This window comes from Pan troglodytes, chromosome 14 (genome assembly GCF_028858775.2).
Source record: "Pan troglodytes isolate AG18354 chromosome 14, NHGRI_mPanTro3-v2.0_pri, whole genome shotgun sequence".
Classification (NCBI taxonomy): domain Eukaryota; kingdom Metazoa; phylum Chordata; class Mammalia; order Primates; family Hominidae; genus Pan; species Pan troglodytes.
The window spans coordinates 81002926-81029664 of NC_072412.2; the positions used below are offsets into that span (position 1 = coordinate 81002926).

The 26739-nt window shown below is 37.5% G+C and overlaps 1 protein-coding gene across 10 annotated transcripts in view; it reads right to left on the reverse strand.

Annotated features, from left to right (window-relative positions):
- Window positions 1–26739, reverse strand: part of TBC1D4 (TBC1 domain family member 4) — a 200157-nt gene that overhangs the window by 36354 nt on the left and 137064 nt on the right. For 4 of the 10 annotated variants that reach the window (XR_010150515.1, XM_003314177.6, XM_522684.8 and 1 more), the window contains exons 6-11: window positions 20488–20579; window positions 20119–20229; window positions 15920–16039; window positions 6731–6805; window positions 5176–5402; window positions 3219–3383 (exon numbers count right to left, since the gene is read on the reverse strand). Coding sequence is in view for 9 of the 10 variants with exons in the window: in XM_003314177.6 (XP_003314225.4) it covers window positions 3219–3383; window positions 5176–5402; window positions 6731–6805; window positions 15920–16039; window positions 20119–20229; window positions 20488–20579 (790 nt within the window). In the remaining variant the exon portion in view is untranslated. The remainder of the gene's footprint in view (window positions 1–3218; window positions 3384–5175; window positions 5403–6730; window positions 6806–15919; window positions 16040–20118; window positions 20230–20487; window positions 20580–26739) is intronic. The other 6 variants (XM_003314176.6, XM_054665378.2, XM_063792204.1 and 3 more) reach the window with 3 other exon arrangements.

The following is a 26739-nucleotide window of genomic DNA, read 5'->3' on the forward strand; positions in this document are numbered from 1 at the left end:
CGGGCGACACAGCAAGACTCCGTCTCAAAAAAAAAAAAAGTAATGGTATTGCTAGCCTATCTCCTAACCTACCCTATTCCCTACTTGACTATGCATATTTAGAGATCCATTTTATGCAACTAATAAGATATTAAGTATTCAACTGACAAGATAATTATAACTGATAGTACTATGAACCTTCTCCCCTCACTATTCTGAATAGTTCCAGATATCATAGTAATTATGTGTACATGATATCCTCTCTAAAACAAGTGATAATGAGAATGTAGAGTTCAGAAACCACTGGGTTTCAGAAACCATGCTCTTGAATTGAATATCCTTTTTCTTAGGAAATACACCCTAAAGTATTAAGAGTAAACGGACACGATGCATGCAACTTATTCACAAATGGCTTAGAATGAGGAAATATAGCTGTGCATATATATGTATATATATATGTAAATGGACCAAAAATTATAAAACAAATGTAGCAAAATATAAAAAGTTGATTAACCTGGATAAAGGGTTAACAGGAATCCTCTGTGATATTTCTGCAACTTTAGTATAAATTTGAAATTGTTTCAAAATACAAATTAAAAACTCTCCAATCTTCTAACTTGAACATTTATGTTGAAGTGACTTACTAGTTCAGATAAACCTATTAAGAGAGCATTTTGTCCAACAATTTTACTACCGTGTAGATATTCATCAATAATGCATATGTAGGTACAATTAAAGACATGTATAATAATAGTGAAGACAGGACTCTTTTTGAAGCCAAAAACCTAGAAATAACCCATATGTCTATTCACGAGAATGGAAAAATTGAGATATATTAAATGGAATACTAAATAGCAATAAAATGAATGAAATAAAATGCTCATTAAAAGAGGAATTAAATCTCACAAACGAACGTCAGTGAAAGATGTGAGATAAAAGAATATAGGCTGTATCATTCCATTTATATAAAGTTCAAAGCCAAGCACCACTAATCTAGGATATCTGAGGTCAGCATGGGGATGGTGATTAGATGGGGGACATGGGAGGAGCTGCAGGCATGCTGCTAGCATTCCATGTATTGACGGGGGTGAAGAGAAATAGTGATGTTCACTCTGTGATAATCCACTGAGCTGTGTGCTTTCAGTTGGTGTCCTTTTCTGGGAAAACAATTTTTTAAGTACACTTTTGGCCTATTCATTTTCTGCTATCAAACTTTCAAAGTGTAGAAAAGGGTACAAACAAGTACTCTCTGATTTTTAGAATTGCACATAGCCAAGAAAACATTAAAACATACAGAAAACAAGGATTTTTTAATGATCTTAGAAATTTAAAAGTTTGCCATATATTTCAATACAGCACTTAAAACAACACAGCTACAAAAAGGTGAAATTTTTCAACCCAAAACTAATGTGTATTTGCCCTTTGACTTCAAAATCCTTCTATTAGAATGAGGTATAGAGGGCTTTGGGAAGCTATTGGCAAAAAGAACACATACAACTAAGCAGGAACTCCTGAAAGCAAATGAATAACCTTATATTAAACAATATGAACAATCTGTATAGACAGAAGCCACCACTTTTGTGCTTTACATCCTAGTTACAGCTAACCTTTGATCTTAATGGGTATTGCTAATTGTCACTTTCAGGCATGGTTCTCTCAGGAAGGAAACTGGGATTCTCCATATACTCACTTTAACAAACATAACAATAAGAAAATGCAAATAGGTTGGTTGAAAGTGTTGTATTCTTATCAGTAGGCCGTATTATAGAGATACGGCAAACTGATATCTTTATGTATATTCTTGGTTCTCTAAATGAGTTTCATATTCTATATATCTTATACTAGTTTTGTGGCTATTTCCTTTGAAATTTCTTCCATAAGGTCGTCCCTGAAAGCACTCTAAAGTAAATTCTTCATACACTTTCTTCACTATAAATCAAATTCACTGTTTGAACATGACTTTGTACTAATTCAGAGGAAAGTTCAGGATCAAAATTATATTAATCCAGTATTAGTTATCTTTTCTTAAAGTGAAAAAAAGGCACACATGGACAAAAGACCCTCAGGAATAATTCAAAGATTAGTCTACTTTAACTCGTGAGTGAGTGCTACCTAGTTATATATTAACTTTTAGCATGTACTATGTCTAAGAGAAATAGGCCAAAAGAATATCTAAGAGATGTTAATGGCACACAGGCTAGTGGATAACATGTATTCCTCTCCTGACTACAAGAAGTGCCAATTATCAAACAACAAGAAACAACCCAAATATCCATCAGCAAGAGAGTGGATAAAATGTAATGTATGAAATGGAATACTATACAGCAATAAAAGTGAATAAGTCAAGCTATACACGAAAACAGGAATGAATCTCACAAACATCTATGTCACCAACAAATTTAGAAAGGTTCCCAAGTAAGCCCACTACTTTCTAGAGGCTGCAGCACCCCACTAAGAATTTGAATGATCAATATTATTGCATGTATAATTTTAATTTTTTTTAAAAAAAGCAATTCTCCAAAAATCACTACATCTAATTTTGTGTTACTAAAAGAACAAGAATAAGATTTAACAGGCTATACATTTTCCATACTGGGGATAAAAACAAAACAAAATAGAATGTTCACAAGATTCAAGAGGTCGTTCACAAGATTCAAGAGGTCCTTCACAGATCCCTCATGCTATCTAAGAGTTGCTATCCATATGATCTTGTAACCATTATGCGATTTATATTGAGATCCAGAAAAGTCTGTCATTGAAAAATCAAAGAAATGCCTAGGAAATATTCTATATACTTAAAAATAAAGACATTATTGTATCTATCAGTTTAGTACAGTTATGTCCATCAGTGGCTTTTGGATTCCATTAAATATGTCTAGAAAGGCCAAGGAAAAAAAAAGGCACAATCAGGGAAGGTTCACTTAGTATATGTTAGCATCAGTTGTGCTAACAATACAAAGCTTAGACTCTGGAGTTTGAGAAAAAGAAACACACAAACAATACAAAAAGCATAATTCAAAAAGATGTCACATCATCAAAAAGCTTTGAAACTACTGGTTGAAAAAGTTCTCTTAATAAAATTAATTGGGATTGAAACCAATATATTAGAAACAGATTAGAACAAGCACAACACAGGGATGCATAAATGTCACTCCAAAATCAATCAACCACTTTTTAGTAACATATCAGTATATCACTGCAGAAAATTTTGCTTTGCAAACAGAGGACACTGATCTCACCTGATTTCATTTTCATACTGTGGGGACAGTCTACCTGAGTTCTGGTAAAAGCTTTTCAGGAAAGAGGGGGCAGTGAAGGAAGGGGCAGAGAAGGAAGTGTGAAGACTTGGAAGACTGGAGGAAGAATTACTCTCCTTGTACATGCGTCGAACTGACGAAAGATTGCTGAGTACAGAAAATACAGCAAATATGTCTTAATTTATATTTTGGCAAAATCTTCATTCACTATGAAAAAGCATATAAACAGGTTCTTGCTATTAATTTAATCTTTCCTTTCAAGGCTCAGGGCTGGATCTTACATGAAAAAAAAAGAAGAAGCATGCAGTTCTCTATTTAGATAACTATGACCTAATTTCATTCCTTTACAATTTGAATTCCTTATCTATACAGTATGTCTAAGCATCTGTGTTTGTCTCTAAAAATTTCTTAACAATTTGAGGACAAAAAGTATTTGTTTTCACATGCAAAAGACACTTCAAGGGAAAAAAGCAGGAAAGCACAAATAATTACAGGAAACAAGTTCCAGAAGGAAGGACTGATTATCACTAGTTCAAAGACTTTGACTATTTTAAAGATATAAACCCTTCTAAATATTTAAGAACAACATGTTTGGTTGTTGGACGTTATCATAATGCCTTTGGCTTAACAAACATTAATGTCCGTGTTCTTTCCTGAGGACAGTGGAATTGTGCCACTATGGTTTAATCAAAAGCCCAAAATCTAGAAGATTCTTTGCATAGCAAGCTTTCACAATGACACAGAGAGCATCTTTTTATAGTGATAGAAATTGTTTGAACTTATACATTATAAAATGTGGAAAACAGAGGGAAGGATTGAGATATTTATAGTCTAAAATGATTGATGTCTTTAATTATTGAAAATAATTTTTCCTGGAAAAAAAAAGAGTTCTATTGCCTTGAGTAAATATATATGAAGTGATCATTTAAATATCTTGATATACATATGACTACTTAATATCCTTTACACACACAGCAAAAAAATCTGAGAATAATGAACTCTGTTAACTTTATTTTTGTATCATAAAATATCTCATTTTTAAATTTCGAGTCATTCAGAAAACAACAATGAAAATAAAACTGTATCCTTAGAAGAAATGCAGGCAAATTTTGTAACACATGATATAAAAATTAGCCTTCTCCTTTTACATCGAGTTGTGTTTTTTTTTCTCTCCAACGAGCATCTTTACTTAACCCTATTTTCCGTAACAAATTCATAGGTAAAGAAGAGAAACAAAATGAGTTCTAAGACATAAATTTGATCTGTGTTACACAGGAAGAAGAAAATCATTCCAAGTTTATCCTCTTTACTGTTTCTCACCAAATATCAAACAACTTTTTGTTAAATTATGTTTTAAATACTGTGTAAGATCTTTTCTAAGTGGACACTGCCTGTCAATTATGGTATATATACTCTTCTTTATAGATATCACCTTATTCTAGATACAATTTATAACAATTTTCATATTTAGCTTTAATTTATTATGTAACAAAATATAGCCAAATATTATCTCATGTATGAAAGTAACTTAGGTGACTTTTAAAACCCTGGTATTTTATCATAAGCTAACGGGAAGTTCTAATGCTATGTTATTTTCAAACCTGCTGACTTTGTTTCTCTAGAATCATCATCAAGACACTGAGTAACATATTATCAGCAGGTTTTCAGACAAAACAATTGCATGGTTATCTTGTTTTTTCTATTTTTCTGAAAGGAAAAACAAAAGAGTTTCCACCCAAACGAATTAACTCTTCTTTTTGGGTATGCCTTAACCTTGCCTGTTTCGCCTAGTAAATGAGGTAACTTAATTTGTTTTTATGGTGTTTCTCAAAACTAAAAGTTGGCTACAGCATAAATTCACAATCCACCTTGACTCCAGAGTAATCAAAACTGTGTGCCTTGAGAATCTAGGTCTCATTCTGGAGAGGGTCAGACTCACCTGCACTGTTCACTGGAGCTCTGCCTCAGCAGAGGGGAACGCACACCCTGAGCCCTCCCATCCTGCAAATTCAGCTTTCTCTTTGTGCTTGAAGGTGGGTGGCTGAACGTGTGTGCCCGTCTTCGAAACTGCGGGGAGTCGGAATCCTCTTCGGGAAACGTTTGCCAAGCTGAGGACAGTGGGGACGCTGGCGGTGTCCCTGGTGGAGAATCCCCTGGTGAGTAGTCCTGAAACACAAGCGGAAGGGAGCCCTTTATTTCCCACGTGGGTCATGGCAGACCTGCCAAAACACAGAGCTCAAAAGTGACAGTGTGCCTCATCTTCCTCCTGAGTCATGACAAAACTGTTTTTCCTCCCCCTTTTACTTAATTTATGCCGTAGGCTAATCAGTATCACTACAACCCATTATCTTCTGATAAGCAGCTGTAATCAGTATCACCACAACCCACTTATCTTTGGATAAGCAGCTGTAAGACAGCATCCGTAAAGACAGGCCAGAAAGTGAGAGGGATGACAAAAAAGTGAAAGCTATTCTCTCCCCTGACACTTTGTGATGAAATGCTAGAGCTACTGTACTTCTCTCACTGTTGCCAGAGAGATGAAAAAAAGATCATGACCAAAAGAGGGTGGAGTCTGTGTTTCCGTATCTCCTGGCTTCCGTGACATATCAATTGCATGCTTCCTGTACTGCCAAAACAGTATTACAATGCCTAAGTGTCCAAGTCTCATGGCAAAGCCTTCCGGAAAATAAAGTCTGTTAAGTATCTTCCCTCACCGTGGATGTTTCTATTCAATTACATGTTCCCTGAGGTAAATTTCTTTTAAAACACATGAAAAACAGGAAATGAATGAAAACCGAGTTATGCTGGAATGCATCTCATATTGCATGGGTAGAAATCATAAATCTCTCAATTTAGACAGGTATGCTGTTAAAACTTTCCAGAACAGGCACCACTGTAGAAATATTTAGCTTGATAAACATGGGTTAGTGATAATAGACTCATAGCTGGACTAAGTCCCCACTTCCATCAACAGAAAGTTTAACAGAAATATTTTAATATATTTCCATTTTAAAAAATAGGCTGCATGTGCCTCAGGTGACATACTGCACTACACAGGAAACAGGAAACCCAACCTACCGAGAGCTGTCAATGAGATAAAGAAGATCCCAGTGTTGCAGCTAAAATGATTTTAAAAAAATGAGGGGGGAAAATAACACGGGAAGGGAACAAATAAAATCACTGTACAAGTATATAATTAGTAATATATGGCTCATTTTTTATAAGGCATTGGATCAACAGTTGCTCAAATACTGTTGTCCAAAGCATACTATCTCCAAACAATAAAAAGCCTAACAGAGCACAGTTAGCCTGTAAGGGAATAAGAAGCTACATGCTAATGCCTAGAATCTTCTTATTTAAAATAATAAAGTCTCAAATATTTATTTTTTAAAAAGCTATAAAGCATTCATAATAAAAAATGGAGCATGCATATTACCATATCGGTGCTGACTTTGTTAAGTTGCAATTAGTGTAAACAAGCTCTAGTTAGATACCTTCTCTGAAGCAAGACTGTTGGACCGTTCAAAACTGTCCACACTTCCAAGCCGACCTCTCATTCTGTTAGCTCCCTGAGTGAAAAGAATAAAATTAAGTGCTTCGTGTGATTTAAAATTTTACTTCAAAACTATAAAAGGTAGTTCCAGGTGGTCTCTTAATGTTAGCATTAAATTGATCCTTTTGTGGTTCACTTAAATTTGTTGGCTTTATTAATAGTCATTACAGCACGGTAAAAAGAACTATTCCTGATCTATTTCCATTATTTTTAAATCAGCCGTTAGATAACTAGATACTCAGACCAAGCTTTTTGAAGTTAGTTTGGTTACAAGATTACACGTTATTCATCCATAAGTTCAGTGAGGGCCCCATTAACTCTGTCTCAGATTCAAATATGGAAGATACAGCAAAACAAACCAGAAAAGCTATGCAGAAAATGACTTAATACATACAACCTAGATCAAAACATCATAATTCATTTATAGGATTATAATAAACATCAGTTAAAAACCACATGGAAAAGAAAACCACATTCTAAAATTTATCGGTTTTGCATCATTCATTATTCCATAATGCCAAACTATTTCAAGAAATCATTTAACTCTGGAAGACTAGATATCAGTCTGCTTCAATATTGGTGGATTGGTTATCAATTTTTTTTCACATAGTCCTTTGGTGTGGATTTTATAAAAGATCTCAGAAAGAGATCTAAGAGATCACCTAAGATCTAAGAGACCTAAGAACCTAAGAGATTATTCTGTCTGTTCCCCCCTCACTTTAAATAGGAAGAAACTGAGGCCAACTATAGAAGGAAAGACGATACAAGTCAGGTTGGGAACCTCATCATCTACAAGGTCTTAAAAGACAAAACACAGACTGAGGAGTTCCACACAACTCTAGAGCATGTGGCGAAGTTCTAAAAAAGAATGAGTGGAAACACCAGTCAGATCCATGTGACAGTGACCCTGCGAAATTTTTCAACAATGCATAACATTTGCATAGTACTTTCCAGGCTTCGACTCTGTCTGCAAACATTCTTAGGTTTATTTGGGGGTCGGGGGTAAGGGGTTATATTTCATTTTAATTTTTAATCAAAGTAATATCAGCACAAAGTTTCAAAAGTGAAACTATGCTATCAAGTTTATAATGAAAAGTGGTGGTCATCAACCCCCTCTCTTGCACTCTGAATCCCACTCCCCAAAAGCGAACCTTGAAATTATTTATATTGATATTTCTGGTATTCAGCTTATCCTACCGTTCCTTAAGCTTTCCATTTTAGAAACTATCTATTGACTTCCTAACTCTGGAAGATGAAATTTAATATTCTTACCTCATTATATACCCAGTTCCACCTCCCCCCAACCCCCCCACACACCTTTCTTCCCCTCTTCCTTCAATATAGTTACATCACGAATTTTGGTCAAATCAGTACTTTGTGCTTAGATTATTAGGACTGTAAGTATTGTTTGCAGCTGAGCTACATATTTTACTATGATTATGTCTGCTTACACCTCATATCTTATATATTTTGTTTTTCATGGAGTTAGTGACTAGTTCAGCAAACACGAATATATTACAAAACTCTCCTACAGTTCACAATATGGTCAAACATCACCACACCAACCATCAATTACCCTCCTCTCCCTTTCCCTCCCCTCACCTCTCCTCTCCTCTCTCTCTTTCTCTCTCTCTCTCTCCCCCGCTTTATTTTTTAAGCTACCATTATGGAGACCTCTGTGTTTCTGCCCCAATCTGGACATGTTACAATATAGGCTTCCTCTACAAAGCTTCCCAGGATTTTCCTTCACTATCAACCTAGAAATTTCCTTTGACTCTCTCCTCTGTTGGAATTTCTGCTTCCTTGGTCCCATGTCTTCTCCTTTTTAGTTTAATTCCTCATTCGGGTGAGGCACATTCTCCGGGTGCTTTCTGAGAAAGGGAGAGTGGGAACTAAATTTTTTTTAAAATGTACATGTCCATAAATGTCATTATTCTATGCTTGTATTTCACTAATAGTTCGGCTGGATATCGTATATTGTAGTAGTTAGAAATTTTGCTTCCAAATATCTTAGCATTGCTCAAATGTCCTTTGGTTCAGAAGTCTAAAGCCATTGTGATTCTAGAGCCTGTGTGTCTGACCTGCTGTTTCTCTTTGGAACAGAATCTAAGTTTGCCCTTTGGCATTGTGAAATTTCACAACGACGTGCCTTAGCATGACTTTTACACAGTCACTCTGTTGTGCACTTTCTGAGTTCACTAAATCTGGAAACTCATGCTCTTTAGCTCTGAGAAATTTTTTAAATTATTTCTTTAAAAATTTCCTTGCAGGCATTTTTTCTTACTGCAACTCCTACTGTTTGGTTCTGGACTAATCCTTTAACTTTTTACCTTGTTCTCCTATTTTCCATTTCTTTGAAGTCTGCTCCATTTTCTGAAAGGCCTTTTTTCAACTCTAGTTTCCTAGCCTTCTCTTGAATTTTTCTTTTTACATCTACTATCAGAAAGTTTAAACAGTTCTTTCTTCTTTTCAGATGACTGTGTTTTATTTATGACATCCTATCTTGTTTCGTAAAGCAATATTTATTCTTATCTGCATATATTACAGCTTTATCTCCAATGGCTTACTATAGGATAACTAAAACAATAATAAAATTAATAGCTGCACCTAATATTATTGAATGCTTATCATGTGCCATATACTACGTTAAGGATTTTACACTGCATTAGCTCACTTAATCCTCATACCAGTTGTGAGGTAAGTATGGTTATTTAGCCCGTCTTCACAGATATAGAGACTGAAGTTCTGATAGATTACATTGCCCAAGTTTACACAGCTAGTTAAAAGAAAGGGAAGCAATTTTGACACAGGAAGCACAATTGTAAAGTGAAGCTCCCGAGCTGTTACTACTACATCCCTAAACTAAAGCTCTGTGAAAAAGAGAATTACAAATAAAGCTAATTAGCCTACACAGGTTACATGGAATTTTGTAAATGTCCTAGAACCTCATCAAACTCTTTTCAGTTCTTCAGTTCTATGTTATAATTGGCATCCTTCCAATAACAAAAACTCTATTTGTGGCTAATAAATTATTGGGTTAGTGTGTGTGGCCAAGAGGAAAATATCGTAAAGATGAGATTGCTGTTATTTTTAGCGCTACTTACATGCCCACCTGACTGGTTATCTCAGACAGGTTATTTGGTCATAACAGACAAAGTAGTCAGATGGGTATCAAACCATTCCTATTATTAGAAAAACAACTGAAATCACCTGTTTTACTCATAGTGGTGTTTTACCCACATAAGCTTTTTTTGTGCACAAAGAAAAACAAAGTTACTTTAAAATTATACTCTACCACTTCACACATTTCAACAAGTAAAGACAATGGATATTACTCTGAAGAAAGTAGAAAATGAGTACTATTTTCAAAATAACTTGCACTTTATATTAGTAAATATTGGCTTGGCATGGTGGCTCATGCCTGTAATCCTAGCACTTTAGGAAGCTGAGGTGGGAGGATTGCTTGACCCCAGGAGTTCGAGACCAGCCTGGGCAACATGATAAGACCCTGTCTGTACAAAAAAAATAACAATAAAATTAGCCAGGCTTGGTGGTATGTGACCATGGTCCTAGCTACTTGGGAGGCTAAGGCGGGAAGATTGTTTGAGCCCAGGAGTTCGAGGCTGCAGTGAGCTATGATCACACCACTGCAGTCCAGTCTGGGTGACAGAGCAAGACCCTATCTCAAAAAAATAAAATAAAATTTATATTAGTAAATATTTCTGTTTTGGAAAACAACTGAAAAAATAAAAGCAACAGATAGCCATTACATGATTCTGATTTTCACCTTTGAACAGACAGCTTTTTCTGTTTTACTACATTGTGATTTGCTAATTCATGTGTCAGGCCCTTTCCCTTGGAATCGCTTTTTAGTGGTTAATGAGCTGAGCTTCTTGGCTTTTAAAAAATGGATCCTATTTCATAAACAACTATAGTTAGCTAAATAAAATATTTTGATGTTTAAAAATGGCAGCAATTATGAGCTAAACTCCAAAACTGGAGTGTGAATTTTCTACTATACAACTCAGCAGGAAAAAAAAAAAAAACAAAAAGACAAGTTTTAGAAGTATACAAAACCCCTTTTGCTATGTAACCTTTAATACAACATGGGGAGCTGCCAACCTGCCCAAAAAGTGCAATCTGTTGCACACGGTACAAGCAAGACCTTGTTAGCTCGCAAAATTTATGTCATTTGGCATCACTCTGGGAAACAAAAGCTACAGTATCCACCTTGATCAAAACAGATTGGCTGTGCCCTTGCTGAAAATGTCATTACAGCAATTGAAGGCACGCGAAAAAGACTTCAAAGTTGGCCCTGCAAGTATTATGCAGGATGCCAAGGTACTAAATGGAGATAAAGAAAGTAACATCCTAAATACCCTTTGCCATTTTGTGAATGACAGAGGTTTTGAGCTTACCACTGAATATACCACCTCCTATCTATGATGTGATATTTCCCTAACATACTAACATTTAATCCTCACAATTACATGAGGCAAGTGGGTATTAATATGTCCATTTCACAAATGGGAAAACTATGGCTTAGAAAAGGCAAATAATTCATCCAAGCTCATAAATATAAAATCGGCTAGGGCCAGGGATTACATTCAGGTACCCTGACACCTACTTAAGTGGTCTTTTCTGCTAAAATTTTCACTAAACACTGTGTTCAATTCAGGTAGCTGATGCTGTTTCTGATGCTGGTGCTTTAAGAATTACACGTGTCTTAAGTAAGTGTAATTGCATCAGCCTCACCTGGAAGGCTTGTTGAAACCCAAATTACTGGACCCCACCCCGAGAGTTTCTGATTAAGTAGGTCTGGGGTGAGGACCAGGATTTTACTAATTTATAAATTTTGAAGGAAAAAGGCATATTTTATGAAATTTGCATTGGCATACTTCTGACAAATCTCCTAGATACTCTTTTCTGAGATTCAGTTTTCCACTGATAAAATAATGGCATTCACAATTGATCATGCTTGCTGCAGGGCTTCTGTTAAAGTTAGAAGGATCTCTATCATTAAGAGAAATAACTAGAAAAGTATTTTGAGCCATAACAAAGAAACAAAACTAGGAACACGGGATATCAGAAGTTACTGTGTCCTAATGCTCTATTGCACAAGCATGGAAAAAATCAAAATGTATCCAACTATTTAAACATATTCTTATAATGCTACTAAGGTTAAACAGGTGGAAATAATATTTTTAAAAACAATACGCATTTGCAAATAGAGTTCAATGGTTAATTCAAAGTTCCTCTCAAAGTCTAAGAATTTTTACCACTCATTTGCCTCTTTAAAGGCACTGAGAGATCACTAAGGAAGACACTTATACACTGAAGGTGAAATTTTTCTTTGTGTATTAACATAAAGGCCAAGAGACTTTAAAAAGTCATCAAGGGTACCTTTTGAAACTTTGTTCACAGGAGTTAAAACACCTACCACCCAACCAGTCTTACTACTTGGTTTTCACAGGCAGTGTGCTGGGTACAGAAAAGAGCCCTTATTGATGACTGTACAATGGCAGTACTTGTGATCCATTAATAACCTGAGCTATTCATTAACACATGAAAACAGCAAGCAGAAAAAATAAATTTAAAAAAACACCCTGGGTGGGCTTTGTGAGGTATGTGTGATAAGCAGGTTTAAAACGATCACTTTGTTTCTCTTTTTCATTTTGAAGCCATCTCAAATGCAGAGGCAAGTTATAAGTACAGTACAAAAATTTTTTTTCCCCACAACGATTTTCAAGTAAGTTACCAATATAAAGCTCCACCACCCTGAAATACTTTACTGTGTATTTTCTATAAAAAAGGACATTCTCCAATATAACTAAAATACAACTTTCAAAACCAGGATACTGACACTGATACAGTAATACTATTGAATCTTCAGACTTCACTCCAATTGCATTGGTTGTCCCAGTAATGGCTTTTAGGGCAAAAGGATCCAATTCACAATCTCCCATTCCACTTGTTTTTGTGTTTCTTTAGGGTCCTTCAGTCTGGAGTTATTCCTCAACCTGTTCTTGACTTTCTTGAAGATAACAGGCTTGTTATTTTGTAGACTCCACCTCAATTTGGGTTTGTTGACATTTCCCCTTGATTAGATTCAAGCACTGCCTATTTGACAGGAATACCACAGAAGCAGTTCTGTTTCTTTATATCAGGTGGCACAGGGCTGCAATTTGTCCCACTGCTGATGATGTTCAATTTGATCACTTGGTGGTGCCTGCCAGCCTTCTCCATTGTAAAGTTATTTTCCCATTAGTAATTAATAAATATTAATTACATACAGCAAATATCTTATTTATGATAAAACTTTCAATATATTCATTTATTTTTTGTATCAGAAAATAGTTGCCTATTTTATGCAACAGGTTAGATTATCTGTTGCTATCATTTATGTCAATGCTCATATTGTCCCAGTGGGAGCCCTTTCAAGGTTTTTATGTCTTTATGACACGTCACCATTTTTCTTTGAATATTTTCCTACTATCTAAAACACCAAGATGTTCTGGGCTCATCTTATACTTTTCCTGCAGTACTGAAATTAGCCATGTTTCTCAGAATCTTGGTTCTGTCTAGTAGGAACATATACATATATACTTATGTTTACATTTACGTTTTTTATATTTACATATATATTTCTATATGATTGTATATATAATATGTCTATATTTACATGTATATAAACATCATGATTTTATATTGATACCTCCAAGTTTTATTTTTGTAATTTTTTTATTTCCATAGGTTATTGGGGAACAGGTGGTTTTTTGTTTGTTTGTTTGTTTGTTTAGACAGGGTCTCACTCTGTCTCCCAGGCTGGAGTACAGTGGCATGATCTCAGCTCACTGCAACCCCTGCCTGCTGGGTTCCAGTGATTCTCGTGCCTCAGCCTCCTGAGTAGCTGGGATTACAGGCATGCAACACCACACCCGGCTCATTTTTTTGTATTTTTAGTAGAGATGGGGTTTTACCATGTCGGCCAGGCAGGAACAGGTGTTATTTGGTTACATGAGTAAGTTCTTTATTGTGATACCTCCAAGTTGAATCCAACACAGGGTTCATTCTAATTTCTACCCTTTTCATATTAGTAATTTCTTCCTCCCTGGACCCCACTATCCTTAAGACATTTACTTATTTCTTCAGTCCCTGTGTGTATATAACCCATCTCCACAATGGCCACCGCACAGACACTGTCCTCATCCCACCCAGGCTGTGCCACTCCCTGCTGGGACTGCCACCCCAACACATGCACATCCTCAGCCTGCTTAGGCACCCATCCCTGTGAATGCTCGCTCCCCTCCACTGTGGCTCTGACACCCGCACTGGGCCTTCCCTCTGCCAGTATGCTGCCTCCTACAACCTCCCAAACCAGGTTCCCCTTCTCTGCAGATTCCCTCCTTACTGCAAGAGGCTCCCACACCCTGCATCGGGCCATCCCCACATTCCACACCCCATATGGACAGTCTCCCTGCTCTGAGCCACAGTGGGTCCCCCATGCCACAGCCCAGAACACCCACGTAGCTTGACCTCACCTAATAGCTCTAAGGCAGAATTGTTCAGGAAGAGGAAAATGAAGTTGAAGGGGAACCATTTTGCTTATTTTAAAATGGAATATATACACTTACTAAATGGAATACATAAATTTCCATTAATTTATACTTTTTTCAGCACTTCCTCTAAGTTCCTAAGAATCGGTGATATGGTTTGGATCTGTGTCCCCGCCCAAATCTCATGTCAGATTGTAATTCCCAATGTTGGAGGTCGGCCTGGTGGGAGGTGACCGGATCACAGGGATGGATTTCTTAGGAATGGTTTAGCACCATCCCCTTGGTGCTGTTCTCATGATAGTGAGTTCTCATGAGATCTGGTTGTTTAAAAGTATGCAGCACCTCCTCATTCTCTCTCTCTTGTTCCTGATCCCACCATGTGAGATGTCTCACTCCCCCTTTGCCTTCTACCACGATTGGAAGCTTCCTGAGGCCTCTCCAGAAGCAGAAGCCACTATGCTTCCTGTATAACCTGCAGAACCGTGAGTCAATGAAACCTCTTTTCTTTACAAGTTACCCAGTTTCAGGTATTTCTTTATAGCAATGCGAAAATGAACTAATACAATGGGCAAAAGAAGAATTTCTTTATAACTTTCTATGGGAAATGATTTTTAAAGTTCTTATAGTATTGAGCATCAGTATTCTATTTCCCCTTTTCTATACATATCTATTTCTACTACTAAATATCTATTGCTCGAATTCAAATAAAGGCCCCAGAATAAATCTCGATCTGAGAAGCAAACTTATTTTGAAAGATCATTTTGGGCCAGGTGCGGTGGCTCACACCTGTAATCCCAGCACTTTGGGAGGCCGACGTGGGCGGATCACAAGGTCAAGAGATCGAGACCATCCTGGCTAACATGGTGAAACCCTGTCTCTACTAAAAATACAAAAATTAGCCAGGCGTGGTGGCGCACGCCTGTAGTCCCAGCTACTCAGGAGGCTGAGGCAGAAGAATCACTTGAACCCGGGAGACAGAGATTGCAGTAAGCTGAGATCGCACCACTGCACTCCAGCATGGTGACAGAGCAAGACTTCGTCTCAAAGAAAAAAAAAAAGATCATTTTGAGCTGGGCATGGATGGTGGCTCACACCTGTAATGCCAGCACTTTGGGAGGCCAAGGCAGGTGAATCACTTGAGGTCAGGAGTTTGAGAACAGCCTGACCAACATGGTAAAAACCTGTCTCTACTAAAAATACAAAAATTAGCCGGACATGGTGATGTACACCTGTAATCTCTGCTACTCAAGAGTCTGAGGCAGGAGATCTCCACTACTCGAGAGGCTGAGGCAGGAGAATCGCTTGAACGCAGGAGGCAGAGGTTGCAGTGAGCTGAGATCTCACCACTGCACTCCAATCTGGGTGACAAGAGTGCAACTCCATCTCAGAAAAACAAAAAAACAAAAAAAAAAAAGAAAAAAAGATCATTTTGTTAACTAATTTTTAAAAGTTATCTTAGGTTTTTTTTGTGTGTGTGTTTTTTTTTAAGGAAATCAGTGAGCCTGTTGAGACTGAAGCTAAACTGTTAGAAAACACAGATATGCATACTTGAAAGACCATTGGTGCAATCTTACCCTTGAGAAGATATTTTCCAGGGAGCTAGTTAAGGATCTCTTAGCTTTATTTTTCAGAATGTCAAGTTTGAACCTTCCACTGCTTGTTGCATTTTCTGGGATTGTACTATTTGAAATAGTCTAAAAAAAGAAAAACAGGTACATTTTAGTTTGGAAATATTCAAGGTTAAATGAAACTTTAATTATAGACTTAAGACTAAGCTATTAAAAAACAAAAGAATTCTTCAGTAGCTCTATTAATAAGTAATAATTTAGGTCCCACACTGTGAACATAATGCTTATAAGGAAAGCGGTTTAATTTTTCATATTGTATGTAATAAAAAGACAGATGTAAAATATTTCCTTCATGCCTTTCCTTTCCATGAATACACTCCTACTGCATTTAGCAAAAATTATACTTGAGATGTCAATTTTTACTACTGCTACTCTGATTAACATCTATAACCATCCCTTTCCAAGATGGATACTTTATATCCAAATTACCAAGAAAAACACAGAACACAAGTTCCAAAGAACAAAGCATTTTCCAAACAAAACTGGATTCTGGTAATGCCTCTGTTATAATTCCATTTTCATTCGTGAGTGGGTCATTTATGTCTTAGGTCACAAGTATAGAACCAAACTGAGTGAGAATCTATGATGTGTCCACTATATTAGGTTCTCTATGTATTTTATCCATTGAAGTAAGCAGCTACTATGTATATCACATGGTCCTTAGTAGCAAAAAACTTTCAAGCGAGAAACCTTATGATTTGCTTGGGGAGGGAATAGCAACACAAAGCACGTGTAAGTATCAAATACCAAAGCAGGAAGACTGGCTGTGGGTCTAAACAGGAAGAAAAGAATACACAGGATTCAGACAGGCGGGAAGAAAGGGATGAAGACTTCCCAGAACTGGGGATGCTTGTTGGCAAAATCCTAAAGGGTGGATTGCTTAAGGGAGAGAAAGTCAGTGCATGTATTTAGTTAAAATATTGCTTGCCATTACTTTTAATGGCAAAAACTGCAATTACTTCTGCACCTGCCTAATAGAAGGGAGCAGTAGAAGGTAACACGAGAAACTCAGGCTGGAAAATAAAACCTTGAATGTTCTTAAGTGCCAGGTAAATAGGAAGAATTAGCAATCCAAATTTATAAGCTGAGGGAAATCCCTGTGAATGTAATGTTTTAGGGAGAGTTATCAAAAAGACGTGTTCAAAAACACATCTAAAAGACAGGAAAATCAGACTGAAACATCAAACTGAACTCGAGGCTTCAGCACAGTCTATGTAGGAGGCAATAAGGGCCCACACTAGCACCAGCTCCATCAAATCAGTTAAGAAGTTACAGATGCAAGAAAGGCCCCACCAAGAAAGGAAAGGAGAGGAAAAAAAAACAATGGGTATACATGTGGGCTGGACAGGGCTCAGGGTGTGTATAAAGCACTGGGATCACTCATTATTCTAAGGCTTCCAGATAAACAAATGTGACAAAAATAGAAAAACTGTATGGGCACTTAGCAAATATCTGACACATAGTAACTGCTCAGTAAATACCAGTTGAATAAATGGAAGGAAATGAAGGAAAGGAGAGCGTGATGGAGGCAGAAGCTTAGCTACGAGCAAGAAAACATGAAAATATTGTTAAAATCTCCTCCTGTATGATCATTTCTTTGTGATTTCTCCATCACAAAGAAATGCACATCTCGTGAACATTCTCCTTTAACTTCAGGTCCACAACAAAGCTCATGTCTTCCATATTCATACTCAAATTCCTCTATAGGCACCAAATGTATCAACCTCCATACTCATCACCTCAAATTCCTCTATGGGCACCAAATCCATTTTTCTAATTGAATCTCAAACACATTTCCAAATTGAATTCTTATTTTTTATTCTCATCCCCTGCCCCACTCTCGTCTGCTTTCTTTATTTCCCGGCTCTGTTTCATCAAATTTCCCCACACGGGAAACCCTGACGTTCACAGCAACTCCCTCTCCCTTCCTTTACAGATTCTTCCAGCCAGTCGCTAAGTCCTAATGATTATGCCGCCTAAATAGCTCTTCACTCAGTTCCTTCCTCACTTCTCTAGGGCTCTAGCTTGGCCTCTCTGAGTCAAATAAATGCTTCAAGAGGAATTATTCAAGCTATTTATGTACCAATGCTACCTCTAACTTGTGCATACATCATTATACCAATCACGTTATATTTTAATGTATTTGGTTTCACGTTGGTTTCTCCTCCTAAACAGTTAGATGGCAGGGAAGGGTCGCCATTATTCATCACTGTTTCCTAGTACAGTCTGTACTCGATAAAGATTTGTACAATAATTAAATCACTTATCACATATTCTATTAAAACATTCTCCCAACTGGAGAATATGACTTAGTCCTAACCCCCTCACCAAGCAACCTCCCCAATAAATAAATCTACCATCAGAAGAACAGCAGAATTTTCTCTTTGTGGTGCAAATCTGATCTTCTCACCCCCTTACTTGAAATCCTTCCATGACAAAGTCAGGCCTGCCAGTAACTTAAGGCCCTTCCTCATCTCATTCTGCCTATCATCCCAGCCTTGTTTCCCCCACCAATCCCCAAGCACAACCTCAAAACCAGCACCTAATTCCAGTGCCCGCATGGAGTAAGTTTGGGCACACCACTACATAACTTTGTGCTCAATGTTCTTTTTTTTCTTTGAGACGGAGTCTCACTGTCGCCTGGGGAGTGCAATGGCATGATCTCGGCTCACTGCAACCTCCACCTCTCAGGTTCACGTGCTTCTCCTGCCTCAGCTTCCTGAGTAGCTGGGATTACAGGCACACACCACCACACCGGCTAATATTTTTTGTATTTTTAGTAGAGACGGGGTTTCACTATGTTGGCCAGACTCTAAACTCCTGACCTCGTGATTCACCAGCCTCAGCCTCCCAAAGTGCTGGGATCACAGGCGTGAGCCACCACACCCGGCCCAAAAAGTACAGTTCCTCAACTGTTCTGACAGCAAAGTTGATCTCTCCTAAAATTCCAACTCCCTCAAAATGTCCTTCCTCTTGAATCTCCTCTTCTCTTACTCTCCACTCCAGCTCCAAAGCAAAGACACAGCTACTTTTGTGCTCACTACAGATTCTTTTTAAAAGCCACTTATTGACTTTATTCTATGTATCTATTGATCTGTTTGCATTCCCCTTTCAAATATTTGAGCTATTCTCTGGAGAGGACATGATTCATTCATCAGGTTTTTTTGTCACCTTTTTCCATCACATAGTTTAACTCATAGAAGGTTCTCAAGAAATGCTTGTTCTGTGACTAAATGAAGGACTGTGTACTAACAATATGTGATTTGTTCTGAATATAGTGAAATAAAGATATAACCTGAATTAGTGTTATCAAGAGTAAATATTTCACAATCCCCTTTGATGTTACGGCTGGTGGTCCTGCTTCTTCTATATGCAGCAGAGGATAAATTCTAGACCACATGCACAAAAATACCATCCCTCAGTTTGCAGCTAGGGTACCATTTACATGATATTACTGCTGTTTCACCATTTGGGCTATCTCCAGTTTCGATGAAATAAAATGTTCATATGAATTGGAAATAAAATAATAGATTAATATAACTAAAAATAATGTATGTTCATTCTTAATCACGAACATGTACTATTAATGCTTTTTTTTAACCAAAACCCACAAATTCTTTTACATTTTAAGACCACCATTAGTTTAGCTCAATGTGTCAGTGCCTGCTCAAATTCCCTATAAAATGGCCGGGTGCAGTGGCTCATGCCTGTAATCCCAGCACTTTGTGAGGCCGAGGTGGGGGGATCACCTGAAGTTGGGAGTTCGTGACCAGCCTGACCAACATGGAGAAACCCCATCTCTACTAAAAATACAAAATTAGCCGGGTGTGGTGGTGCATGCCTGTAGTCCCAGCTACCCGGGAAGCTGAGGCAGAAGAATCGCTTGAACCCGGGAGGTGGAGGTTGCAGTGAGCCAAGATCGTGCCATTGCACTCCAGCCTGGGCAACAAGTGCGAAACTCCGTCTTAAAAACAAAAAACAAAAAAACCTATAAAACTATTAAAATGCTGGGCGGGGGAGTGAGGGGGTAGTTCAGGAAACTCTGATAGGACTTTAGCCCTAAAGAACCTGAGAGTACAAAGGGAAGAATTAACAAAATCCATAAACAACAACAAAAGTAGGTGAAGTAGGAAATATCTTCTCACCGAAGGGCCTTCCCCGATGTGCACGTGTGTCTTCTGCTTGGCTTCACACAGCTGCCTCAGGTGTAAAATCACAAGTTCATTTTCTTCCTGGTCACTGACTGGCTTCATTTTCTGTTCAACAGACAAACCAAAAGAACACTATGGCAACACCACTTCTCTCCTTTTATTCTGTCTGGCAGACAAACGTAAATAAAGCTAAGAGTTTTAACTTCGCTCAGAAGCAAAAGTAAAATGGCATTCTATTCTATCCAATAGTACTCTAGGTCATGCATCTTTAGCTAGGCAGCAGAATGAAAACAGGAACGCATAAAAACAGGATCCAATTCTCATTCCTTATGTCTTATTTATGAGACCTACAAATAATGTTACCTGAACTCTTTCAAAGATGTCAGCTTGCTCATTATCTGTCAGTGATGAGAGATGCCTCTGTATTACCAGCTTGGCTCTTGGTGGGTAGAGACCTAAGGAAAATGATGAGGGAAGGTATTAAACAGAGTCTAGCAGCAGAGATCCAGGGGCAGAGAATGCATTACACTTCACCTCTTCCCAAGCAGGCTCTGAACTTAAATCTTCTCAAAGAGACGTGTTCCTGCCTACAAGAAACCTTGGAATACTACATTGAAATGATTAAAACTAGATGAAAAACCTCTCCACCAAAATCAACAGCCCCCAGTCGTGATCTTGGCATTAAAATTACTAACAACGGGCCGGGCGCAGTGGCTCGCGCCTGTAATCCCAACACTTTGGGAGGTGGAGAGGAGTTTTTGGAAACTTTTCCTCTAGTTCTCATTCAGTACTGCACAGTGGTTTAAAACAGGCCTGGTGACAGTGTGGCCACAGTATGGCAGCACTGTGTGCGTTCTGACAAGCATGAAGCACCCTTTTACACCCTGTCTCTACTAAAAATACAAAAATTAGCCAGCCGTGGTGGCGGGGGCCTGTAATCCCAGCTACTCAGGAGGCGAGGCAGGAGACTCACTTGAAAATGGGAGGCAGAGGTTGCAGTGAGCCAAGATCGAGCCACTGCACTCCAGCCTGGGCGACAAAGTGAGACTCCATCTCAAAACAACAACAACAAAAATTACTAACAATGAATTTCTAAGTGATACCGAGCACAACCAGATACCACTTTACACTAACAAACAGCCACAGTAGAAACTCACAGATGATTTAACATTAACCTAAGACCTCACATGGAAATAAAAGCTAAAGACTAGCCTTGGCCAAAAATTTTAAGTTTACAACTTGACATTTAAAGAAGAAAGAACAAGTAATAATATTAAAAGGCAAGACTACGGCTTAGACAGAGATCTCTTCCCCGATGCAGCTCTTGTTCCGTGAGAATAAAGTTTTAAGGATAGCATTAGTATTTGGTGAACTTTCAATGTTATTATTTTATCAAGAAATCATTTACTTCTTTATATCATGATATTCACAAACCTATCCCATTCTTACACATAATTTACATTAAGTCCTTGGGAAAATCTTTTTTCATGAAAAGGTTGTTTTTAAATTTTTTTTTAAAAAAGAAAGTTTAATTCATATTTGCAGTAATTCAACAGACCATTCATTTTTAAAGAACAGATTTCTCTTTCTTCAAAAGAAGATTCAAAGAAAAAGAGCAGATTTTCATTACAGTTAGGTTCCACTTAGAGTATTGCTACTATATTTTGATTATGAAGTGAATATCTGGATATATACAATATTTAATAAACCTTATAGGTAGGCTGGCATTTTAAAATCATTTGTTATTATAAGGCTGCCTTTGCTATCTTTCTCAGGTTATAACTAAATATATTACATGATGTTATGACATAATTTGCATGTTTTCCATGTATTCTTTGTATTTATTTACAAAGAATAAGACAAAGTAATTGGCCAAAAATACTTATAATTTGTTCCGCTAAGTTGCATCACAGAATTTTAAAGTAATGTATTAGTCTATAAGTACATCGGGCACTTTTCTCATTGTATTCATTTCTAAGAAAATATGAGGTGCCAGGAAACTGAAGTCAACTGATTTAATAGATTTGAGCTACTTTTTTAAATTAATAACTATCAAGATCTCTACAGATAGCATACAGGAGGATCACCTGAAAATACACATTGTTTTAAAAGATCTAGAATTCGCTTCACACTTGCCAGAAAGCACACAGTACTGCCATACTGCAGCCACATGGCCACCAGGCCTGCTTTAAACCACTGAGCAGTACTGAATGAGAACTAGAGGAAAAGTTTCCAAAAACTCCACTCCACATTTCTTTGTGCAATGTATAGCAAAATTCGGTGCAAGTCTTGGTGATCACAGACAGAAAACTAAATTCATTTTGATGGTATGACACCACTCACTATCACAGTTTATTTATTTTATTTTATTTTATTTATTTGAGATGGAGTTTCGCTCTCATTGCCCAGGCTGGAGTGCAATGGCGCGATCTCGACTCACCGCAGCTTCTGCCTCCAGGTTCAAGCAATTCTCCTGCCTCAGCCTTCCGAGTAGCTAGGATTACAGGCATGCGCCACCACACCCAGCTACTTTTGTATTTTTAGTAAAGACGGTGTTTCTCCACGTTGGTCAGGCTGGTCTCCAACTCCTGACCTCAGGTGATCTGCCCACCTCGGCCTCCCAAAGTGCTGGGATTACATGAGCCACCGTGCCCTGTTTTGTGTTTATTTTTATTTTATTTTACTTTATTTTATTTTATTTTTTGAGACAGAGTTTCACTCTCGTCACCCAGGCTGGAATGCAATGGCGTGATCTCAGCTCACTGCAACCTCTGCCTCCTGGGTTCAAGTGATTCTCATGCCTCAGCCTCCCAAGTAGCTGGGATTACAGGTGCCCACCACCATGCCCAGCTCATTTTTGTATTTTTAGTACAGACGGAGTTTCATCATTTTGGAGAGGCTGGGCCTGAACTCCTGACCTCAGGTGATCCACCTGCCTCGGCCTCCCAAAGTGCTCGGATTACAGGCGTTAGCCACCGTGCCCGGCCACTATCACAATTTATTATTTGCTGGGAAAGTCTCCTTCAGAGGCTTAGACAATATATTATGATAATGATTCACATGATTGTTTTTGTTTTGTTTCCTGTTGTTTATTACTCAAGTGACTAACATGGAAGATAAAAGACTGAAAGAGGCAAAGAAAAATAAAGAAGGTAGTTATTTGAAGTATGTAACTAAATTCATAAACTAGGAAGTTTCTTTAGTCCTCTATTTTAGTCAAAGAATTGGAATTGGCTGGAGTTTATTTCTTTCAAACTATACATGCTCCCTCTTCCATGAATCTGATTGGACTTCCTTCCTCCCAGCAACTGGAATCACTGACTGGTGAATTACTGATATTGAAAGCATGTATATTATCCACTACGCATGTTAATGTAGGAAACCAACATTAGGATAATCGGTCTATTTCGGTGATACTCAGCATCACTTTTCAGATTCACATTCTGAGGTTTGGTCCTTGGGAAACAGCGTTCCCCTTCGATGCCACCCCCTCAATTCACTTCAGTCCACAGAGATGGCTGACTCTGTTCCTCCTGGGATAAACAGTAAGAGTGAACACAAGGACAGACGATGAAGGCTCACATACACATACTTATCTACTTTATTTTTATCTTATTTTTGTCATTAAAAATAGAACTCAATGCAGCTAAATGTATTGACCAGAATACTACAATTCTGAATGAGTGAAATAAAATACTACTATCTGGTTTTTTAAAATATCTTCCTCACTAACAATACTTTTATTAATTTGTGTTTATCTAAATGTGATCCTTCTTCCAGCTTTGTACTTTGTACCTAAGCATAAAACAAACTTAGAATTAACCGTTATCTTACTTAGATGAAAGTAACTGTTTGGAAAACACACAGATACCAGGAGGCTTCCGGGCCCTGAGGGTCCCTGCCTTTGGATACTCTCTTAGAGAAAAGGTATCCAGGTGCTTTGGAAGCCAATTAGGCAAGTCCAAATCCTGGCTCTGCCCCTTCTAAGCAAAGTGAATACAGCAGTTATTACCCCACTACGGGTCTCAGTGTCTCAGCTGCTTCATGTGTAAAAGAGATTCAGTTTTTTTCATATGGATGGAATGGGCTAATACATGTGAAACACAATAGTGCCTCGCACATGGAGAGGCCTACAGAGGATCTGCCTTACTGTTACTACCTTTGTTCTTACTATTAATATCAGAGTACTGTGCTGTCTTACTGCTATCTTTACTCAACATAAAAAGCAGGAAGGAAAAAATCCTATCAGAGAGTGCGATCCAGGGACTTAGGAAAACAACCCTGAGTGACTCACAAGTCCTTCTTTTTACTCCCTTCAGATACATGCATGCCTTGAAGTGCATAAAGCTTAAGTTTCAGAGTCCCTTCGAGATTTTGGGAAGGGCCCTAATAATTCTGAATTCATAATTGTTTATTACTTTTCTTTTTCTTTAAAAAGGTATCTAAAACTGGCCGGGCACAGTGGCTCACACCTGTAATCCTAGCACTTTGGGAGGCCAAGGCGGGCGGATTGCCTGAGCTCAGGAGTTTGAGACCAGCCTGGGCAACATGGTGAAACCCCGTCTCTAAGAAAATACAAAAAAAAAAAGATATCTAAAACTATAAAAACTTCAGTCTCCAGAAAATCAAGATCCAGCTATATGTCTACACGGAGTCCTTTGTATAAGTGATAGCTCCCCTATAGGTTTAGAGCCAGCTTCTGACAAAGACTGCCTACTTTTATGAGAATGTAAAACTTCTGTTTTGTATTAGAAAGCATATTTTAAAACACACCTAGAGTCTGTTTAAATAATTTTAAAAACAGAAATACAAAGTTGTTTCTTTACTCCTATGTTTTTAACTTTGCCTACACAGAACTAATTTATTTTACAGTGTATGGTTTGAAAAATAAAATTTAAGGAGGAAAATATTACTTATAAACAATGGGAAAAGATGGGTAAGGAATATTTGGAAACTCTCTGCAACTTTTCTGTAAATCTAAAAGTAGATCAAAGTTTTGTTTTTTTTATATACTAAGTTTTGGGATACATGTGCAGAATGTGCAGGTTTGTTACACAGGTATATACGTGCCATGGTGGTTTGCTGCACCCATCAACCCGTCATCTACATTAGGTATTTCTAGTAATGCTATCCCTCCCCTAGACCCCCACCCCTTGACAGGCCCCCGGCATGTGATGTTCCCCTCCCTGTGTCTATGTGTTCTCATTGTTCAACTCCCACTTATGAGTGAGAACATGCAGTGTTTGGTTTTCTGTTCCTGTGTTAGTTTGCTGAGAGTGATGGTTTCCAGCTTCATCCATGTCCCTGCAAAGGACATAAACTCATCCTTTTTTATGGCTGCATAGCATTCCACGGTGTATATGTGCTACATTTTCTTTATCCAGTCTATCACTGATGGGCATTTGGGTTGGTTCCAAGTCTTTGCTAGTGTGGATAGTGCTGCAATAAACATACGTGTGCATGTGTCTTTAGAACAGAATGATTTATAATCCTTTGGGTATATACCCGGTAATGGGATTCCTGGATCAAATGGTATTTCTGGCTCTAGACCCTTGAGGAATTGCCAGACTGCCTTCCTGAAAGTGACGGAGTGTAGATCAAAGTTTTTGAAAAAAGAAATTTATGGCATTATACTATGTACTTTTCCATATATATAAATATATGCTGTATGTTATTAAGCAAATTATTTTTTCACTCAACAATACAATTTTAAGATGCATCCATGTTGACACATAGTTCAAATTCATTCCTATTAACTGCTTCATTATGTGAATATACTACTAATTATGCCATTGATCGACATTTAGATCATTTCCAATTTTCCATTATTTACAAGTAACACAACATTTTAAATGTCACCTTCTGTACTTACATAAAAGTTTTTCTTATCAAGACATGGAACTTCTAGATAACAGAGTATGTGCAATGTTAGGTTAATGAGTTTATATTAACTGTCCCCCCAAAATGGCTGTAGCAATCTACACTCCCATCAGTATTACACAAACGTATTACATAACCATACAATTTCTCCAACAGTTAATCTGATGAGTATCTTATTGTTGTTTCCATTTTCATTTCTCTGACAACCAGTAAGGTTCAGCATCCTTACATTTCCATTCTTGGAACTTTTAATTTCCTTTTCTGAGAAGTATTTTTCAATATGACTTACACAATTTCCTACTGCGTGGTTTTATCTTTTTCTTATAGGTTAAAGTTCTTACAAATTCTGGATTCCAATCTGCTATCTCTTTGTTTGTTACTGATCATATAACTCCCAAACAGTTACTGCTATGTAAACACTTTAAATTTTCATAAAGTCAAATGTCAGTGTCTTCTTCTGATTGTTCTTGCATTTCTGTGTCTTAATAAATCTCTCTTCAAGAAATAAGAATACTCTTCTTGTTTTCTTTTAATGGTTTTAATATTTTGTTTGTTTACACTGAGGACTTTGATCTATCTAGCATGTATTACTAAGCAGGATGAATATAAGCAATCTTTGCCCTTTGGGATGGCTAATTGATCCAACACCATCTCCTGAGTGACTGGCACCCCTTGACACACAGATTTACATGCTTCCTTTATCACACAGCTAAGAATGTCCCATTTTTTTAAATG